This window comes from Oncorhynchus mykiss, chromosome 28 (genome assembly GCF_013265735.2).
Source record: "Oncorhynchus mykiss isolate Arlee chromosome 28, USDA_OmykA_1.1, whole genome shotgun sequence".
NCBI lineage: Eukaryota > Metazoa > Chordata > Actinopteri > Salmoniformes > Salmonidae > Oncorhynchus > Oncorhynchus mykiss.
The window spans coordinates 26,341,871-26,364,949 of record NC_048592.1 but is presented as its reverse complement, the minus strand read 5'-3'; the positions used below and the strand labels follow the sequence as shown (position 1 = coordinate 26,364,949).

At 41.3% G+C, this 23,079-nt stretch overlaps 1 protein-coding gene across 2 annotated transcripts in view; it reads left to right on the top strand.

Annotated features, from left to right (window-relative positions):
• Positions 1-23,079, top strand: part of LOC110508194 (glypican-5) — a 262,645-nt gene that overhangs the window by 193,469 nt on the left and 46,097 nt on the right. For both annotated transcript variants that reach the window (XM_036966675.1, XM_036966674.1), the window contains 2 exons: positions 9,469-9,589; positions 21,490-21,628. In XM_036966675.1, coding sequence (XP_036822570.1) covers positions 9,469-9,589; positions 21,490-21,628 — 260 coding nt within the window. The remainder of the gene's footprint in view (positions 1-9,468; positions 9,590-21,489; positions 21,629-23,079) is intronic.

The window sequence follows — 23,079 nt, the reverse complement described above, 5'->3', positions numbered from 1 at the left end:
TTGATACATATTAAATAAGGGTTTTGATGCATATTGAAGGAGGGTTTTGATGCATATTGAAGGAGGGTTTTGATGCATATTGAAGGAGGGTTTTGATGCATATTGAAGGAGGGTTTTGATGCATATTGAAGGAGGGTTTTGATGCATATTGAAGGAGGGTTTTGATGCATATTAAATAAGGGTTTTGATGCATATTAAATAAGGGTTTTGATGCATATTGAAGGAGGGTTTTGATACATATTGAAGGAGGGTTTTGATGCATATTAAATAAGGGTTTTGATGCATATTAAATAAGGGTTTTGATGCATATTGGAGGAGGGTTTTGATGCATATTGTAGTAGGGTTTTGATACATATTGAAGGAGGGTTTTGATGCATATTGAAGGAGGGTTTTGATGCATATTAAATAAGGGTTTTGATACATATTGAATGAGGGTTTTGATACATATTGAAGGAGGGTTTTGATACATATTGAAGGAGGGTTTTGATACATATTGAAGGAGGGTTTTGATGCATATTGAAGGAGGGTTTTGATACATATTGAATGAGGGTTTTGATACATATTGAAGGAGGGTTTTGATACATATTGAATGAGGGTTTTGATACATATTGAAGGAGGGTTTTGATACATATTGAAGGAGGGTTTTGATACATATTGAAGGAGGGTTTTGATACATATTGTAGCAGGGTTTTGATACATATTGAAGGAGGGTTTTGATGCATATTGTAGCAGGGTTTTGATGCATATTGTAGCAGGGTTTTGATGCATATTGTAGTAGGGTTTTGATACATATTGAAGGAGGGTTTTGATACATATTGTAGCAGGGTTTTGATACATATTGAAGGAGGGTTTTGATGCATATTGTAGCAGGGTTTTGATGCATATTGTAGTAGGGTTTTGATACATATTGTAGTAGGGTTTTGATACATATTAAATAAGGGTTTTGATGCTTATTGAAGGAGGGTTTTGATGCATATTAAATAAGGGTTTTGATACATATTGAATGAGGGTTTTGATACATATTGTAGCAGGGTTTTGATACATATTGAAGGAGGGTTTTGATGCATATTAAATAAGGGTTTTGATACATATTGAATGAGGGTTTTGATGCATATTAAATAAGGGTTTTGATACATATTGTAGTAGGGTTTTGATACATATTGTAGTAGGGTTTTGATGCATATTGAAGGAGGGTTTTGATACATGTTGTAGCAGGGTTTTGATGCATATTGAAGGAGGGTTTTGATACATATTGAAGGAGGGTTTTGATGCATATTGTAGTAGGGTTTTGATACATATTAAATAAGGGTTTTGATGCATATTGAAGGAGGGTTTTGATGCATATTGAAGGAGGGTTTTGATGCATATTGAAGGAGGGTTTTGATGCATATTGAAGGAGGGTTTTGATGCATATTGAAGGAGGGTTTTGATGCATATTAAATAAGGGTTTTGATGCATATTAAATAAGGGTTTTGATGCATATTAAATAAGGGTTTTGATGCATATTGAAGGAGGGTTTTGATACATATTGAAGGAGGGTTTTGATGCATATTAAATAAGGGTTTTGATGCATATTAAATAAGGGTTTTGATGCATATTGAAGGAGGGTTTTGATGCATATTGTAGTAGGGTTTTGATACATATTGAAGGAGGGTTTTGATGCATATTGAAGGAGGGTTTTGATGCATATTAAATAAGGGTTTTGATACATATTGAATGAGGGTTTTGATACATATTGAAGGAGGGTTTTGATACATATTGAAGGAGGGTTTTGATACATATTGAAGGAGGGTTTTGATGCATATTGAAGGAGGGTTTTGATACATATTGAATGAGGGTTTTGATACATATTGAAGGAGGGTTTTGATACATATTGAATGAGGGTTTTGATACATATTGAAGGAGGGTTTTGATACATATTGAAGGAGGGTTTTGATGCATATTGAAGGAGGGTTTTGATGCATATTAAATAAGGGTTTTGATACATATTGAATGAGGGTTTTGATACATATTGAAGGAGGGTTTTGATACATATTGAAGGAGGGTTTTGATGCATATTGAAGGAGGGTTTTGATACATATTGAAGGAGGGTTTTGATACATATTGAAGGAGGGTTTTGATACATATTGAAGGAGGGTTTTGATGCATATTGAAGGAGGGTTTTGATACATATTGAAGGAGGGTTTTGATACATATTGAAGGAGGGTTTTGATGCATGTTGTAGCAGGGTTTTGATACATATTGAAGGAGGGTTTTGATACATATTGAAGGAGGGTTTTGATACATATTGAAGGAGGGTTTTGATACATATTCAAGGAGGGTTTTGATACATATTCAAGGAGGGTTTTGATACATATTGAAGGAGGGTTTTGATGCATATTGAAGGAGAGTTTTGATACATGTTGTAGCAGGGTTTTGATACATATTGAAGGAGGGTTTTGATGCATATTGAAGGAGGGTTTTGATACATATTGAAGGAGGGTTTTGATACATATTCAAGGAGGGTTTTGATGCATATTGAAGGAGGGTTTTGATGCATGTTGTAGCAGGGTTTTGATACATATTGAAGGATGGTTTTGATACATGTTGTAGCAGGGTTTTGATACATATTGAAGGAGGGTTTTGATACATATTGAAGGAGGGTTTTGATACATATTGTAGTAGGGTTTTGATACATATTGAAGGAGGGTTTTGATACATATTGAAGGAGGTTTTTGATGCATATTGAAGGAGGGTTTTGATACATATTAAATAAGGGTTTTGATACATATTGTAGTAGGGTTTTGATACATGTTGTAGCAGGGTTTTGATGCATATTGAAGGAGGTTTTTGATACATATTGAAGGAGGGTTTTGATACATATTAAATAAGGGTTTTGATACATATTAAATAAGGGTTTTGATACATGTTGTAGCAGGGTTTTGATACATATTGAAGGAGGTTTTTGATACACATTGAAGGAGGGTTTTGATACATATTAAATAAGGGTTTTGATACATATTGTAGTAGGGTTTTGATACATGTTGTAGCAGGGTTTTGATACATATTGAAGGAGGTTTTTGATACATATTGAAGGAGGGTTTTGATACATATTAAATAAGGGTTTTGATACATATTGTAGTAGGGTTTTGATACATGTTGTAGCAGGGTTTTGATACATATTGAAGGAGGTTTTTGATACATATTGAATGAGGGTTTTGATGCATATTAAATAAGGGTTTTGATGCATATTAAATAAGGGTTTTGATGCATATTAAATAAGGGTTTTGATGCATATTGAAGGAGGGTTTTGATACATATTGAAGGAGGGTTTTGATGCATATTAAATAAGGGTTTTGATGCATATTAAATAAGGGTTTTGATGCATATTGGAGGAGGGTTTTGATGCATATTGTAGTAGGGTTTTGATACATATTGAAGGAGGGTTTTGATGCATATTGAAGGAGGGTTTTGATGCATATTAAATAAGGGTTTTGATACATATTGAATGAGGGTTTTGATACATATTGAAGGAGGGTTTTGATACATATTGAAGGAGGGTTTTGATACATATTGAAGGAGGGTTTTGATGCATATTGAAGGAGGGTTTTGATACATATTGAATGAGGGTTTTGATACATATTGAAGGAGGGTTTTGATACATATTGAATGAGGGTTTTGATACATATTGAAGGAGGGTTTTGATACATATTGAAGGAGGGTTTTGATACATATTGAAGGAGGGTTTTGATACATATTGTAGCAGGGTTTTGATACATATTGAAGGAGGGTTTTGATGCATATTGTAGCAGGGTTTTGATGCATATTGTAGCAGGGTTTTGATGCATATTGTAGTAGGGTTTTGATACATATTGAAGGAGGGTTTTGATACATATTGTAGCAGGGTTTTGATACATATTGAAGGAGGGTTTTGATGCATATTGTAGCAGGGTTTTGATGCATATTGTAGTAGGGTTTTGATACATATTGTAGTAGGGTTTTGATACATATTAAATAAGGGTTTTGATGCTTATTGAAGGAGGGTTTTGATGCATATTAAATAAGGGTTTTGATACATATTGAATGAGGGTTTTGATACATATTGTAGCAGGGTTTTGATACATATTGAAGGAGGGTTTTGATGCATATTAAATAAGGGTTTTGATACATATTGAATGAGGGTTTTGATGCATATTAAATAAGGGTTTTGATACATATTGTAGTAGGGTTTTGATACATATTGTAGTAGGGTTTTGATGCATATTGAAGGAGGGTTTTGATACATGTTGTAGCAGGGTTTTGATGCATATTGAAGGAGGGTTTTGATACATATTGAAGGAGGGTTTTGATGCATATTGTAGTAGGGTTTTGATACATATTAAATAAGGGTTTTGATGCATATTGAAGGAGGGTTTTGATGCATATTGAAGGAGGGTTTTGATGCATATTGAAGGAGGGTTTTGATGCATATTGAAGGAGGGTTTTGATGCATATTGAAGGAGGGTTTTGATGCATATTGAAGGAGGGTTTTGATGCATATTAAATAAGGGTTTTGATACATATTAAATAAGGGTTTTGATGCATATTAAATAAGGGTTTTGATGCATATTGAAGGAGGGTTTTGATACATATTGAAGGAGGGTTTTGATGCATATTGAAGGAGGGTTTTGATACATATTGAATGAGGGTTTTGATACATATTGAAGGAGGGTTTTGATACATATTGAATGAGGGTTTTGATACATATTGAAGGAGGGTTTTGATACATATTGAAGGAGGGTTTTGATGCATATTGAAGGAGGGTTTTGATGCATATTAAATAAGGGTTTTGATACATATTGAATGAGGGTTTTGATACATATTGAAGGAGGGTTTTGATACATATTGAAGGAGGGTTTTGATGCATATTGAAGGAGGGTTTTGATACATATTGAAGGAGGGTTTTGATACATATTGAAGGAGGGTTTTGATACATATTGAAGGAGGGTTTTGATGCATATTGAAGGAGGGTTTTGATACATATTGAAGGAGGGTTTTGATACATATTGAAGGAGGGTTTTGATGCATGTTGTAGCAGGGTTTTGATACATATTGAAGGAGGGTTTTGATACATATTGAAGGAGGGTTTTGATACATATTCAAAGAGGGTTTTGATACATATTGAAGGAGGGTTTTGATGCGTATTGAAGGAGAGTTTTGATACATGTTGTAGCAGGGTTTTGATACATATTGAAGGAGGGTTTTGATGCATATTGAAGGAGGGTTTTGATACATATTGAAGGAGGGTTTTGATACATATTCAAGGAGGGTTTTGATGCATATTGAAGGAGGGTTTTGATGCATGTTGTAGCAGGGTTTTGATACATATTGAAGGATGGTTTTGATACATGTTGTAGCAGGGTTTTGATACATATTGAAGGAGGGTTTTGATACATATTGAAGGAGGGTTTTGATACATATTGTAGTAGGGTTTTGATACATATTGAAGGAGGGTTTTGATGCATATTGAAGGAGGGTTTTGATACATATTAAATAAGGGTTTTGATACATATTGTAGTAGGGTTTTGATACATGTTGTAGCAGGGTTTTGATGCATATTGAAGGAGGTTTTTGATACATATTGAAGGAGGGTTTTGATACATATTAAATAAGGGTTTTGATACATATTGAAGGAGGGTTTTGATACATATTGAAGGAGGGTTTTGATACATATTGTAGTAGGGTTTTGATACATATTGAAGGAGGGTTTTGATGCATATTGAAGGAGGGTTTTGATACATATTAAATAAGGGTTTTGATACATATTGTAGTAGGGTTTTGATACATGTTGTAGCAGGGTTTTGATGCATATTGAAGGAGGTTTTTGATACATATTGAAGGAGGGTTTTGATACATATTAAATAAGGGTTTTGATACATATTAAATAAGGGTTTTGATACATGTTGTAGCAGGGTTTTGATACATATTGAAGGAGGTTTTTGATACATATTGAAGGAGGGTTTTGATACATATTAAATAAGGGTTTTGATACATATTGTAGTAGGGTTTTGATACATGTTGTAGCAGGGTTTTGATACATATTGAAGGAGGTTTTTGATACATATTGAAGGAGGGTTTTGATACATATTAAATAAGGGTTTTGATACATATTGTAGTAGGTTTTTGATACATGTTGTAGCAGGGTTTTGATACATATTGAAGGAGGTTTTTGATACATATTGAAGGAGGGTTTTGATACATATTAAATAAGGGTTTTGATACATATTGTAGTAGGGTTTTGATACATGTTGTAGCAGGGTTTTGATGCATATTGAAGGATGGTTTTGATACATGTTGTAGCAGGGTTTTGATGCATATTGAAGGAGGGTTTTGATACATGTTGTAGCAGGGTTTTGATGCATATTGTAGTAGGGTTTTGATACATATTGAAGGAGGGTTTTGATGCATGTTGTAGTAGGGTTTTGATACATATTGAATGAGGGTTTTGATGCATATTAAATAAGGGTTTTGATACATATTGTAGTAGGGTTTTGATACATATTGTAGTAGGGTTTTGATGCATATTGAAGGAGGGTTTTGATACATGTTGTAGCAGGGTTTTGATGCATATTGAAGGAGGGTTTTGATACATATTGAAGGAGGGTTTTGATGCATATTGTAGTAGGGTTTTGATACATATTAAATAAGGGTTTTGATGCATATTGAAGGAGGGTTTTGATGCATATTGAAGGAGGGTTTTGATGCATATTGAAGGAGGGTTTTGATGCATATTGAAGGAGGGTTTTGATGCATATTGAAGGAGGGTTTTGATGCATATTGAAGGAGGGTTTTGATGCATATTAAATAAGGGTTTTGATGCATATTAAATAAGGGTTTTGATGCATATTAAATAAGGGTTTTGATGCATATTGAAGGAGGGTTTTGATACATATTGAAGGAGGGTTTTGATGCATATTGAAGGAGGGTTTTGATGCATATTAAATAAGGGTTTTGATACATATTGAATGAGGGTTTTGATACATATTGAAGGAGGGTTTTGATACATATTGAAGGAGGGTTTTGATACATATTGAAGGAGGGTTTTGATGCATATTGAAGGAGGGTTTTGATACATATTGAATGAGGGTTTTGATACATATTGAAGGAGGGTTTTGATACATATTGAATGAGGGTTTTGATACATATTGAAGGAGGGTTTTGATACATATTGAAGGAGGGTTTTGATGCATATTGAAGGAGGGTTTTGATGCATATTAAATAAGGGTTTTGATACATATTGAATGAGGGTTTTGATACATATTGAAGGAGGGTTTTGATACATATTGAAGGAGGGTTTTGATGCATATTGAAGGAGGGTTTTGATACATATTGAAGGAGGGTTTTGATACATATTGAAGGAGGGTTTTGATACATATTGAAGGAGGGTTTTGATGCATATTGAAGGAGGGTTTTGATACATATTGAAGGAGGGTTTTGATACATATTGAAGGAGGGTTTTGATGCATGTTGTAGCAGGGTTTTGATACATATTGAAGGAGGGTTTTGATACATATTGAAGGAGGGTTTTGATACATATTGAAGGAGGGTTTTGATACATATTCAAGGAGGGTTTTGATACATATTCAAGGAGGGTTTTGATACATATTGAAGGAGGGTTTTGATGCGTATTGAAGGAGAGTTTTGATACATGTTGTAGCAGGGTTTTGATACATATTGAAGGAGGGTTTTGATGCATATTGAAGGAGGGTTTTGATACATATTGAAGGAGGGTTTTGATACATATTCAAGGAGGGTTTTGATGCATATTGAAGGAGGGTTTTGATGCATGTTGTAGCAGGGTTTTGATACATATTGAAGGATGGTTTTGATACATGTTGTAGCAGGGTTTTGATACATATTGAAGGAGGGTTTTGATACATATTGAAGGAGGGTTTTGATACATATTGTAGTAGGGTTTTGATACATATTGAAGGAGGGTTTTGATACATATTGAAGGAGGTTTTTGATGCATATTGAAGGAGGGTTTTGATACATATTAAATAAGGGTTTTGATACATATTGTAGTAGGGTTTTGATACATGTTGTAGCAGGGTTTTGATGCATATTGAAGGAGGTTTTTGATACATATTGAAGGAGGGTTTTGATACATATTAAATAAGGGTTTTGATACATATTAAATAAGGGTTTTGATACATGTTGTAGCAGGGTTTTGATACATATTGAAGGAGGTTTTTGATACATATTGAAGGAGGGTTTTGATACATATTAAATAAGGGTTTTGATACATATTGTAGTAGGGTTTTGATACATGTTGTAGCAGGGTTTTGATGCATATTGAAGGATGGTTTTGATACATGTTGTAGCAGGGTTTTGATGCATATTGAAGGAGGGTTTTGATACATGTTGTAGCAGGGTTTTGATGCATATTGTAGTAGGGTTTTGATACATATTGAAGGAGGGTTTTGATGCATGTTGTAGTAGGGTTTTGATACATATTGAAGGAGGGTTTTGATGCATGTTGTAGCAGGGTTTTGATACATATTGAAGGAGGGTTTTGATACATGTTGTAGCAGGGTTTTGATACATATTGAAGGAGGGTTTTGATACATATTGTAGCAGGGTTTTGATACATATTGAAGGAGGGTTTTGATACATATTGAAGGAGGGTTTTGATACATATTGTAGTAGGGTTTTGATACATATTGAAGGAGGGTTTTGATACATATTGAAGGAGGGTTTTGATACATATTGAAGGAGGGTTTTGATACATATTAAATAAGGGTTTTGATACATATTGAATGAGGGTTTTGAAGCATATTAAATAAGGGTTTTGATACATATTGAAGGAGGGTTTTGATGCATGTTGTAGCAGGGTTTTGATGCATATTAAATAAGGGTTTTGATACATATTGAAGGAGGGTTTTGATGCATGTTGTAGCAGGGTTTTGATACATATTGAAGGAGGGTTTTGATACATATTGAAGGAGGGTTTTGATACATATTGAAGGAGGGTTTTGATGCATATTGAAGGAGAGTTTTGATACATGTTGTAGCAGGGTTTTGATACATATTGAAGGAGGGTTTTGATGCATATTGTAGCAGGGTTTTGATACATATTGAAGGAGGGTTTTGATACATATTGAAGGAGGGTTTTGATGCATATTAAATAAGGGTTTTGATACATATTGAAGGAGGGTTTTGATGCATATTAAATAAGGGTTTTGATACATATTGAAGGAGGGTTTTGATACATGTTGTAGCAGGGTTTTGATACATATTGAAGGAGGGTTTTGATGCATGTTGTAGCAGGGTTTTGATGCATATTAAATAAGGGTTTTGATACATATTGAATGAGTGTTGGTTGTTTGACATATAATCCAGATTGTGATGTGATGCAATGTCGCTGTTTTTAATGCCTACGTTCAACAGCTCATTGATCAATTCAACCTGTCTTTCTCTCCCCATCTATCATTCTCTATCTCTCTCTAGTTATACAGGCAGAGTGGTGGGGAACGGTCTCCAGGCCCAGAAGCAGAACCCAGAGGTCAAAGTTCGCAGCCCTAACCCAGAACTAGCTGAGGTCAAGGAGAGGCTGGAGCGCTTCAACCAGGTAGGCCATCCCTCCAGCCTCATGCTGTTACCATGGTTACACGAACACAAAGTTGTATCGCTACTGAGTTGGCTATAGGCGTATACAGCAAAAACAGGTGAGACCAGACAAGGCAAAGGCAGTTGATTGACAGGTTTATACAATTATCATTAAGTTTGCATGTGAAAGGATGGGTTTTAGAATGACACATTTAAAGAAACATATTCTTGTTGTGTGTTCATGTGTCTACTTAGGAAGGTTGTACTAGTAAATGTGCAGACAGTGTACGCTGTCTAAAGGTACAGTGCATAACTAGTCATCTAGAGATTCCAGACCTACAAAGAAAAGCTATATTCTGTGGAAGTGGGACGAGAGCCTAAAGCAGTGGATGTGGATCCATGTCTCTTTCAACACAATGAGAACAGAGCAGATTCCTACTGTACCATACTGTATTCTACCCTCAGGGCAGCTGTTGAGGAGAAGAGGAGGAATGTATGAAACTTGATACAGATGCTACAATCTACTGTTTTCTATATGCTTTATTATCCTAGCTTACATACTGTATTACCGTATATTGGACAGTTCGGATCTTGTTTATTATAGGTAAAACTGGAGAAAACAGTTTGGTCTTATTGGATTGGTTCTGGCTTTACTGTACCTAGTCCGTGTCACTACGTTTGATCCTGTTACTTGAATATTGAACACACCATAACATGACATCTGAGGCATAGTTGTATTTTGTTAGCTGACCTCTGCTTTCCTGTGTTTCTCTCTTATACCAAGATTGTTGTAAGAGCAAACGATAAATGAGAGAGAGGGAAAGAGAGACGGCGAGAGAGAGAGAGAGGTAATGAGAGACAGTGAGATAGACAGAGAGAGAGAGAATGCCAGACATCGGGAGAGAGCGACACACAGAGCAAAAGGCCAGCAGTGAGTGACGGCCAGGCGGAGATGACACAGTGCAGCTTCAAAGTGACACCGTTGTTATGTAGATGAGGATTAGGTCCTGAAAGGGCCCGGGTATAAAAGCCTATTGCCCAGGGGTCCTTAGGGGCCATTTGAGGGGACAGATTCTGTTTCACTGCTGCCTTTTGTGGCCCTGCATATTATACCCTCAGATAGTACTCACACTGGCCATCTCTTTTTATCTCTTTCTTCCTCCCTCACTTTGTCCCCTCCTTTCTCATTCTCTTTCTAACACTCTCCCTCTCTCTCCTCGTCTGTTTACACCCCTCTCTATCTTTTCTCTCACTCTCTGTGTTCCTCTCCCCTCTCTCTCTCCCCTCTTTCTTACTTCCTTACCATCCATCATCTCTCCTCTCATTTTCTCTCTCTCTTGTTCTTCCTTTCTGTCTCTACTTGTCTGTCCATCCTCCTGTTGCTGAGAGATTACTGATGTCTCCTCTGATTGACAATGGTGACTTCCTCCTGCAATGCATTCTGGGGTGGTGAGGGGTCATTGCCATGGCAACCCATAATGGAGACGTGATGCTGTTGACATTTAAAGATATTCAATTATACCTTGATAGTGAGAGAAAAAGATAGAGAGAGAGGTGCTGGGCTTCAGTGTTTACTTCAGATAAGAGCACAGACAGGGTCACCCAGAGTGGCAAACTGTTTAATCTGCCCATAGCCGCTGTCCAGGATTCACTGGATAAACACACAGAAGATGGGGGAACAGACACACATGCGTCTGCACACAACACACACACGCATGCAGGAGCAGACACACACATATTAGGGAATGGAACACACAGGTTTTCACACATTCACACGCACACAGGTGTGTGTGTGTGCCTGCGTGCGTGCATGCGTGTTCGTGTGCATGTTAAGAAGATTGTACAGAGTGGTGCTGTGAAGTGACAGTGTCTTTAATCTCCATACAGCCACATGACATTCTCCTAGTAGAGCCCACAGAGTTGGTATCACAGGGGGCACTGCTGGCACCAGGGTACTGATACACACACTGACATACTCATACAAGAGCTTAGTGTTACACTGGCACTGCCATGACCCGGCGAAGGGTGGGGGGGATAAGATGTAAGGTACTATGCACACGCACATACACACACACACACACACACACACACACATACACTATTACACACTATCACACACACACTGTGCCATTCACTCTCTTTTACACACACCACACGTTCTCTCGGAGGAGCGTCCGTGGCGGCAGAGACGAGCTCTAAGCCTTCTAATCACCTGACCCCACATAAAAAGGTCCATGAAAAGCCTCGCCCACTCCAGCCCTCCTCGCTCTCTCTCTCTCCCTCCCCCCCTCTCTCTCTGAGGATCATCTCCCCGTCTCTTCCCTCTCTCTTCTCATCCCTCTCTCCTCCCCTCTACTCTGACAGTAAATACAGCTCATGTCTACTGAAAGGAGCTCTGAGAGGGCGAGTTCTGATTGCAGACCACCAGCCCAGCTGTTTTTGGGTGGAGATGCATTCATAATGCTCTCTGTCCCCTATAGCAGCATTACAATGTTAATGTGTCTCCCTCCCTACACACACACACACACACACACACACACACACACACACACACACACACACACACACACACACACACACACACACACACACACACACACACACACACACACACACAGTGAAGAAATGAGATGAGTGAGGTTGATGAAAGCAGTGCTTAGTGACTTGCCTGGAATGTAACGACGGGATAGGTCAGTGTATTGGCTCCAAGCCTCTGACACGATAGGGAGAGGTCTGTTAACTCTATGATTGATTACTAGACTACTAGCCTGGCCTACTCTCTATTGGATCTGTACTCACTGTAACATATCACAGATATTTTGTCATGTAGTTGTACAGTTGATTGGAGCATGGTGCTTGCAATACCATCATCGTTTTGCCTTTAATTGTTGCATGGACCATATGCTGTACATGTATAGGTTAAACATAGTTAACCCTGACCGACTGAACAAAAGCATCTGCCACAGTAAATTACTGTATTGTTATTAAAATTTTATTACAGTAAACATAGTTAACCCTGACCGACTGAACAAAAGCATCTGCCACAGTAAATTACTGTATTGTTATTAACATTTTATTACAGTAAACATAGTTAACCCTGACCGACTGAACAAAAGCATCTGCCACGGTGAATAACTGTGTTGCTATTAAACATTTTATTACAGTAAATCTCAAACGCCATGAGGCCCGAGATGAGACAAATAGACCGTAGTTGAGCTGACTGCCAGTTGAAGAGAGGGACAGATTCTTGATTGAGCTATCCTATACTGTAAATCTGGTGCTTCTGTAAATCTGGTGCTTCTGAAACACTGCAGCCCCACAGGGGATCATATGAGACTTTCACTGACTCCTTTTACAACTGGAGAGGTACTGGGAGTTAAAAGGTCTCTGAAAACATATCTGTATCTCGGATGTACCCCCTGCTGTGGGTTACTGGAGACGCGTAACTGGACAATGTTTCACTCCCTGTGTTTTAATAAACCACAGTTGGAGTGTATTAGAGTCCTCCTTTCTGTCTTTGCATTTATTTATCTGTTCCAACACCTTAACCTTTGGGATGTGCGTATATTTCATTTTCATTCACTTTATATTCTGTTGCTCAGAGCAGCAGGTAGGTGGTGGTACGGTGTGTATTGAGAGAGGCTTGTGTGGGTTTTTGAATCATGAATAGGCAAATAGCAGTGAGGGCGTCAGCACTCCATATCAAAATATATAAAAAAATATATCCAGATTTCACTGGTCCCTGTCTGATATTTAGAATCGTTAAAATCTCAGTTGTATAAGCGGTTTGGTCTAGTGTGAGGTTTGCCATCTGTGGTTATTTAATGCTACTTAGACATCATAGAAAGGTATAGAGCAATAGGGAGAGAGGGATTGATGGAAACGGGATAGAGCGATAGGGAGAGAGGGATTGATGGAACGGGATAGAGCGATAGGGAGAGAGGGATTGATGGAACGGGATAGAGCGACAGGGAGAGAGGGATTGATGGAAACGGGATAGAGCGACAGGGAGAGAGGGATTGATGGAAAGGTATAGAGCGATAGGGAGAGAGGGATTGATGGAACGGGATAGAGCGAGAGGGAGAGAGGGATTGATGGAAAGGTATAGAGCGATAGGGAGAGAGGGATTGATGGAAACGGATGAAGAGAGAGATACACACAAACATACAGTTGTTTGACCGACCAAGGTTCAAACCTGGGTCACCTGCGCAAATCTTCAGGTGTCAGGAAAGCTTGCTCATCACATGAGCTAGCAAAGTTCACACACACACACACACACACACACACACACACACACACACACACACACACACACACACACACACACACACACACACACACACACACACACACACACACACACACACACACACACACACACACACACCACCCCACCCCACCCCACCCACAGAACATTATATCAAGCCACACTTCTAAAAGGCATAGAGATAAAAGCAATGAGCCAGGTCCTCTTGGTATTCCCAGCCTTCCTAGGGTCTGAATAGGAGACCCCCAGAGGGGCGACCATAACCCCACTGTCCCCCCATCCCTCCCCACCTCACCCCCTCAGTGACCGCCCGGCGGTATTCCATGTCAAGGGCCTCTTGGAATCCCGGCCTCAGGGAATACCGACGCTCTGTTTGAAGTCAGGTCTGAAATCTATAGCCTGCTGAGGACAGCAGAGAGCAGAGCATGTGTTATTATCACACACACACACACGGACACACACATATGGAAACACACACATACACACACACTGTAAATATGGTATTGGAACTAACTGACCCTGTATATACATAGCTTATTTATTTGTTTATTTATTTTTTCCACAACATTGATATTGGGGCGGCAGGGTAGCCTAGTGGTTAGCGCGTTGGACTAGTAACCGAAAGGTTGCAAGATCGAATCCCTGAGCTGACAAGGTAAAAACCTGTCGTTCTGCCCCTCAACAAAGCACTGTTCCTAGGCCGTCATTGAAAATAAGAATTTGTTCTTAACTGGCTTAATTTGTTCTTAACTTAAATAAAGGTAAAATAAAAAATTGTTGTGTTTGGAGCAGGAAAGGCATTTCACTGTGTGTGACATTGAAACATACACAGGCACACCCACCAAATTTCCACTGTGACAGTCCATGACATGTCCCAACCATTGAGAAGGTCTGAGGTGACTTATGACATATGACTCACATGCATGGCCCAATGTGATGTCATGGCCTTTAAACAGTCTTTAATGTTCAGGACACTACTGGGACTAGTTTAGACCAGATGATTCAAGTGGAGCAGCTCTTCAAAGAGATGGAGCAGAACTACAGTCCTCATGCCAGGGGAGACTCATGTTCTGGGTAATCTTTACAAACGGATGCCATCCCAACCACTGGGTTGCCTCTGAAGCTAAGCAGAGTTGTGCCTGGGCAGAGCCTGGATGTAAGATCACTCAGACCAGCTGTAGCTGGAAGTGGTATTGGAGGGAGGGTCTTTAGGAGGAACTGGTCTAAGGAGACCCCAATGCCCCAGGATGATGATGGGAACGTGGACACTGCCCTACTTCAGATGGGACATTAAACCTTCAAATTGAAATCTTTAAAGGGGTGCCTTCACATGAATCTTAGTCCTGGGCTGAAAAACATGTTCAATGGATAATTTCAGCTTAATCCATATCTGGGAAACTGGCCCTCTTCATTTTCTGTGGTTACTAAAGATCCTATGAAACCTGTCCCAAGAGTAGGGGTGTTAACCTCGGTGTCCTGGCAAAATGTCCTCTCTGGTCCCTCATACTACTGTGGGTACATCAATCATCCATAGCTTCCCTCTTCTATCCTCTGGGGCCGAATGTATCAAACATCTGAGTAGAAGTGCTGATTTAAGGACCATTTTTGGCCTTTGAGATTACAATAAATAAAAACACATGGACTGATCCCAGATCAGCACTCCTGCTCTGAGACCCTTCATACACACTGCCCCTGCTCCAAGTCTTTCTACTGTAGCGGTGTTAAATTGTCCCTGGTGGCTCTCTGGCCATATTACAGTGTATTACACATAATTAATCTACTGAGCCAAACCAGAAATCTAATCACTCACACACACACACACGCACGCACGCACGCACGCACGCACGCACGCACGCACGCACGCACGCACGCACGCACGCACGCACGCACGCACACACACACACACACACACACACACACACACACACACACACACACACACACACACACACACACACACACACACACACACACACACACACACACACACACACACATTCTGTGGGCAGTTCAGATCTCTCAAACACTGTTAAAATACCAGCCATGACTACAGGATATCTGTACAACTACTGGCTGGCTCCCTACTCTGCCATTGACCCTGTGATGTGGGGTGGGAAGCCCCTCCCAGTGCTTCTCTCTATCCCCTTTCTGTGAAATAGTACCACACGGCCCTGTTTTGCCCTCCTACCCACTGAGCCTGGTCACAATATCAATATTCTCACATAAGACTGGAATGTGTGTCTTTATCCCCCTGCTGCGGTGCATTGGAGTGGTTACACACACACACACACATGCACACACACCCACACATACACACACAATCACACACAGAGACACACGCACACAGACACACAGTGAGTCAGCATCTCTCCCCCTCACCATTTAGGGGATTGGTAACTCCTGGAAACACTGTCTTCAGTGTGAGTAGGATAAACACACACACACACACACACACACACACACTCCTCCAGAATGTTCCTGGATAAAACAGGGATGGAAAGGGGAGGGGGGGGGGGGGGGGTCATGGTAGCCATGGTGGAACAGAGCAACAAGGCTGTGTCTCAGTACATTAAAATGGCTTCCTATCCTTTAGCTTGTGGACCATATGGGATGAACCCCTCGGGTTGCACTGATAGCCGAGACAGAAGATTGCCACGTGTCAGTAATGCGTTTAACCTTTATGTAACATTAATTCAACCAGGTTGTGAACCAATGAAAACATCACCAAGAGTCAAACCCACAGCCAAGATCTAAACAGTACAAACGCATCATAACAAGTGAGTCACTTGGATCAGACAGATGAACACAGCCACTGCTCTGACTCACAATATCCTCATAACTGATTCATTCATAACATTCTCGTAACATTGCTCTGTCCTATGCCCTACATGGGCTGCATCCTTAATAGTACCCTATTTGACCACTGCCCTATGGGCCCTGGTCGAGTACACTAGATAGGGAAAAGGGTGTCATTTGGGACTCAGCGATTGAGAAGGCTGCATACATAACAGCAAGAACGGTAAAGTGCGAACGGTAAAGTGCATCCACAGCCAACTTGAACCAAGATCAGAACTACTGGAGCGTTGTCTGAAATACCAAGGAGCAGGGAGAAACATGTTGGAACAGAGCAGAACAGAGCCCATGTTGGAGATCCTGCCGCCTTTTGGCATGTGATCTAAGGGTCTAAAGCTAAGCGTGAGGATCTCTGAGTGTGTGTGATGTCATGCTCGCCATGTGGCGGACAGTCCTTTCCCAGGGTGCATTTCTCCATCTGGCCCCACTTGACCAATCAGGCAATTGCGTTTTGATTCCTCCAACGCCTATTGGTGCTCTACCTAGGTGCTCCTTGCATCATGACCAATCTGGCAATTAGTATTTGTGTTATAGTACTTTTGAACTTATTGTTGATGACATCAGACAGGAAGTAAGCCCTCTATTTTTTATCCGTCCTTAACAGTGGCGTTGAATCTAATCAACTTTATTGATCAATCGCCAGAGTGGAAATTGTTTCCTGTCGTTTGGAACATAGTACCACAACGCCTAGCACCAGTTCTTGTTTTGCCTAGCACCAGTTCTTGTTTTGCCTAGCACCAGTTCTTGTTTTGCCTAGCACCAGTTCTTGTTTTGCCTAGCACCAGTTCTTGTTTTGCCTAGCACCAGTTCTAGTTTTGCCTAGCACCAGTTCTTGTTTTGCCTAGCACCAGTTCTAGTTTTACCTAGCACCAGTTCTAGTTTTGCCTAGCACCAGTTCTAGTTTTGCCTAGCACCAGTTCTAGTTTTGCCTAGCACCAGTTCTAGTTTTGCCTAGCACCAGTTCTAGTTTTGCCTAGCACCAGTTCTTGTTTTGCCTAGCACCAGTTCTTGTTTTGCCTAGCACCAGTTCTTGTTTTGCCTAGCAACAGTTCTTGTTTTGCCTAGCACCAGTTCTTGTTTTGCCTAGCACCAGTTCTTGTTTTGCCTAGCACCAGTTCTTGTTTTGCCTAGCACCAGTTCTTGTTTTGCCTAGCACCAGTTCTAGTTTTGCCTAGCACCAGTTCTAGTTTTGCCTAGCACCAGTTCTTGTTTTGCCTAGCACCAGTTCTTGTTTTGCCTAGCACCAGTTCTTGTTTTGCCTAGCACCAGTTCTTGTTTTGCCTAGCACCAGTTCTTGTTTTTCTCCAACTATCATAGCTCCACAGGGAACCCAGACATGAAGTGGAATTATTCCCACATGAGAAGGGACGGGAGTTTGCCCAGTCAGATCACGTGGTCAGGTAAAACTCCTGGCCCTATAAAGTCTGAGGAAGTCTGGGGTCTAGTTGGCATCAAACTGGGCATTGTGGGCAGCAAACGGATGTCATGGGCATCAACTTCTACCTTCTAGTACATACACAGTCCCTCCTCAGAACAGGCCAGATAGCCAGGCAGAGGGAAGCCTATCCAGTCAATACTATAATATAAAAAAGCCACAATAGAATCCCCTTATTGAAATAGTTTATGTAGAGTATTTCTCACACACACAGCCAGCCCGGCCTTGCCTCCACATAGCTGCTACATTGCAATAAACGTTACAGCAATTTGCTTTTCAAACCACTACTGCTCCATTGAGATTGTAAAGGTAATAAACAACCAGGCATACAATAACAATAAACAATCACACACAAACCGTTTAGGAAAGCCACCGGTTAACAAGTCGTTGCCACAGCGATGGCGTTTAATTAATTTAATCAATTTTCTTGTTAATTAAAGGGGCTTTAAAGACGACTGGGCCGGACAGTGTTATAACACACACACACACACACACACTCAAACACACTTTAGGCTGAACAGTGTTGTGCACAGGCTGGAATATGTTCACGGGATTCATCCGATAACATTGAGGAGTTTACCACATCAGTCACTGGCTTCATTAATAAGTGCATCGACAACGTCGTCCCCACAGTGACCATACGTACATATCCCAACCAGAAGCCATTGATTACAGGCAACAGCCACAATGAGTTATATATAAGGCTAGAGCTGCCTCTTTCAAGGAGCAGGACGCTAATCCGGACGCTTATAAGAAATATTGCTCCGACGAGCCAACAAACATGTAAACCGTCAATACAGGACTAAGATTGAATCCTAATATGTGGGCTCTGACACTCGTCGGATGTGGCAGGGCTTGTAAACTATCACAGATTGCGAAGGGAATCCCAGCAGCGAGCTGCTAAGTGACGTGATCCTACCAGCTAAATACCTTCTATGCTCACGTCGAGGCAAGCAACACAGAGCCATGCATGAGAGCACCAGCTATGCTCGGACAACTGTGTGATCTCACTCTCCATGCACGATGTGAGGAAGACTTTTAAACAGGTTAACATTCACAAGGCTGCAGGGCCAGATGGATTACCAGGATGTTTTCCCCCGAGCATGTGCTGACCAACTGGCAAGTGTCTTCACTGGCATTTTCATCCTCCCTGTCTGAGTCTGTAATACCAACATGTTTCAAGCAGACCACCATAGTCCCTGTGCCCAAGAACGCTAAGGTAGCTTGTCTAAATGACTACCAACCCGTAGCACTCATGCCTGTAGCCATGAAGTGCTTTGAAAGGCTGGTCATAGCTCACATCAACACCATCATCACAGACAGCCTGGACCCACTCCAATTTGCATACCGCCCCAACAGATCCACAGATGACGCTATCTCTATTGCACTCCACACCTGGATAAGAGGAACACCTATGTGAGAATGCTGTTCATTGACTACAGCCCAGCATTCAAAACCATAGTGCCCTCCACGCTCATTACTAAGCTCAGGACCCAAAGACTAAACACCTCCCTCTGCAACTGGATGCTGGACTTCCTGACAGGCCGGCCCCAGGTGCTGAGGATAGGCAACAACACATCCCCCACACTGACCTTCAACATGGGGGCCCCTCAGGGTGCCTGCTCAGTCCCCTCCTGTACTCCAGGTTCACCCACAACTACGTGGCCGCCTCTTCTCCCTCAGGAGATTGAAAAGATTTGTCATGGGCCCTCAGTTCCTCAAAAAGTTCTACAGCTGCACCAATGAGAGCATCTGTCTGTATCGCCACTTGGTATGGTAACTGCTTGGCATCCGACCGCAAGGCGCTACAGAGGGTGGTGCGGATGGCCCAGTACATCACCGGGGCCAAGCTTCCTGCCATCCAGGACCTATATAATAGGCAGGGTCAGAGGAAAGACCATAAAATTGTCAGAGACTCCCGTCACCCAAGTCATAGACTCCCGTCACCCAAGTCATAGACTGTTTTCCGTGCTACCGCACGGCAAGCGGTACCAGAGAGCCAAGTCTAGGACCAAAAGGCTCCTTAACAGCTTCTACCCCCAAGCCATAAGACTGCTGAACAATTAATCAAATGGCCTCCGGACTATTACATTGACCCCCCCCCCCCCCGTACCCCCTGTATATAGCCTCGCTATTGTTATGTTATTGTGTTATTTTATATTTTATTTGGTAAATATTTTCTTAACTCTTCTTGAACTGCACTGTTGGTTAAGGGCTTGTAAGTAAGCATTTTCATGGTAAGGTCTACACTTGTTGTATTCGGCGCATGTAACAAATAATTTTTTTATTTGATTTGATTTTCTCGTCTTCAGTCTATTTCTCTTCCCCCCCGCCCCCACACACACACCAATCGTTGTGCTTCACCTCAAGGGCGCTTGTTGACATCTGCCATGATGTGTCAGGGAAATGAACCTAAGGGCCACACACACACGGTCGATTTGAAGACCCTCTGCGTCCTCCAGAGCAGAGGGCTGTCGCTAGCAGCACCTTGGCCCGCTGATGCTGTCACACACTGGGGAGTGAAGGGTTACACTGTGGGTGTGAAAGGAACCAGAGCTAATATGCTATCGCTCTAATGCTTCTGACTGATTTACTCCCATTGGGTTATGATGTGGCTGTTCACTCATGACTGCACGGCCAAGCACGACTCCAACACCATCATTAAGTTTGCTGATGACACAACAGTGGTAGGCCTGATCACCGACAACGATGAGACAGCATATAGGGAGGAGGTCAGAGACCTGACTGTGTGGTGCCAGGACAACAACCTCTCCCCCAACGTGATCAAGACAAAGTAGATGATTGTGGACTACAGGAAAAAGAGGACCGAGCACACCCCATTTCTCATCGACGGGGCTGTAATGGAGCAGTTTGAGAGCTTCAAGTTCCTTCGCTTCCACATCCTCAACAAACTAACTTGGTCCAAGCACACCAAGACCGTCGTGATGAGGACATGACAAAACCTATTCCCCCTCAGGAGTCTGAAAAGATTTGGAATGGGTCTTTAGATCCTCAAAACGTTCTACAGCTGCACCATCGAGAGTATCCTGATGGTTGCATCACTGCCTGGTATGGCAACTGCTCTTTCTTCGACCGCAAGGCACTACAGAGGGTAGTGCGTACGGCCCAGTACATCACCGGGGCCAACCTTCCTGCCATCCAGGACCACTATACCAGGTGGTGTCAGAGGAAGGCCCTAAAAATTTACTCCAGACACCCTAATCATAGACTGCTACCGCACGGCAAGCGGTACCGGAGCGCCAAGCAATAAGACTCCTGAACAGCTAATCAAATGGCAACCCAAACTATTTGCATTGCAATAAGTGGGTGTTTATTCATCATACCTTTATGTGTTTCTCTCCACCAGGAGATCCAGGACATGCTGCCGGGGCTGGGCCAGAGAGAGTCCTGGGGGGAGCTGGGTAGCAGCGACACAGAGGACGGTAGTGGAGACTGCGACGATGAGGACGGGTGTCAAGGGTCTGGAACGGGGGCAGTCAAGACCTGTGAGTGACAGAAGCACTTACACACACACACCCAGGTGTATGCATGTGTCACGCACATACACAAGCACTCACACACACGCACCTCTCTAATTCAGTGTTTACATCTGAACAACCAAGTATATCAAGCCTCTAGTGTGGATGGCCAGGCAGGACTGACTGTGAGTCTGGGTGAGTTGTAGTACCTTCTGGCTGAAGAAGCATTTGGAAAACATCTGAGAAATAGAACATTGCATCTGCTTCACTGGGCAACCATGCCAGGTTGTGTTCTTGGTTTATCTTTGTCACTCTCTCCCTCTCTATCTCTCTCTTTTTCTGTCTTGCCTTCTCTCCCTTTATCCCTCTCTCAAATGTTTACATTGCCAAAGCAGGTGAAATAGATAAACAAAAGTGAAATGGGCAATATAAAATGAACAGTAAACATTACACTCACAAAAGCTCCAAAGAAAGAGACATTTTAAATATACATTTCTCTCTCTCTCTCTCTCTGTCTCTCTCTGTCTCTCTGTCTCTCTCTGTCTCTCTCTGTCTCTGTCTCTCTCTGTCTCTCTGTATCTCTCTCTCTGTCTCTCTCTGTCTCTCTATGTCTCTCTGTCTCTCTCTCTCTCTCTCTATTCATTTTAAGGGCTTTATTGGCATGGGAAACATATGTTAACATTGCCGAAGCAAGTGAAATAGACAATAAACACAAGTAAAATAAACAACACAAGTGAACAGTAAACATTACACTCACAGAAGGAGAAGTAGTAATAATGTGCAAATAGTTAAAGTACAAAAAGGAAAATAGGAACAGGTCACAAATCTTGCTGCTGTGATGGCACACTGTGGTATTTCACCCAGTAGATATGGGTGTTTATCAAAATTGGGTTTGTTTTCGAATTCTTTGTGGATCTGTGTAATCTGAGGGAAATATGTGTCTCTAATATGGTCATAAATTTGGCAGGAGGTTAGGAAGTGCAGTTCAGTTTCCACCTCATTTTGTGGGCAGTGTGCACATAGTCTGTCTTCTCTTGAGAGCCAGGTCTGCCTACAGCGGCCTTTTTCAATAGCAAGGCTATGCTCACTGAGTCTGTACATAGTCAAAGCTTTCCTTAAGTTTGGGTCAGTCACAGTGGTCAAGTATTCTGCTTTCTCTGTTTATGGCTCAGTTTTTTTGTTAATTATTTCCAATGTGTCAAGTAATTATGTTTTCTCATGATTTGGTTGGGTCTAATTGTGTTGCTGTCCTGGGGCTCTGTGGGGTCTGTTTGTGTTATTGAACAGAGCCCCAGGACCAGCTTGCTTAGGGGACTCTTCTCCAGGTTCTTCTCTCTGTAGGTGATGGCTTTGTTTTGGAGGTTTAGGAATCGCTTCCTTTCAGGTGGTTGTAGAATTTAACGGCTCTTTTCTTGATTTTGATCATTAGCGGGTATCGGCCTAATTGCTCTGCATGCATTATTTGGTATTTTACATTG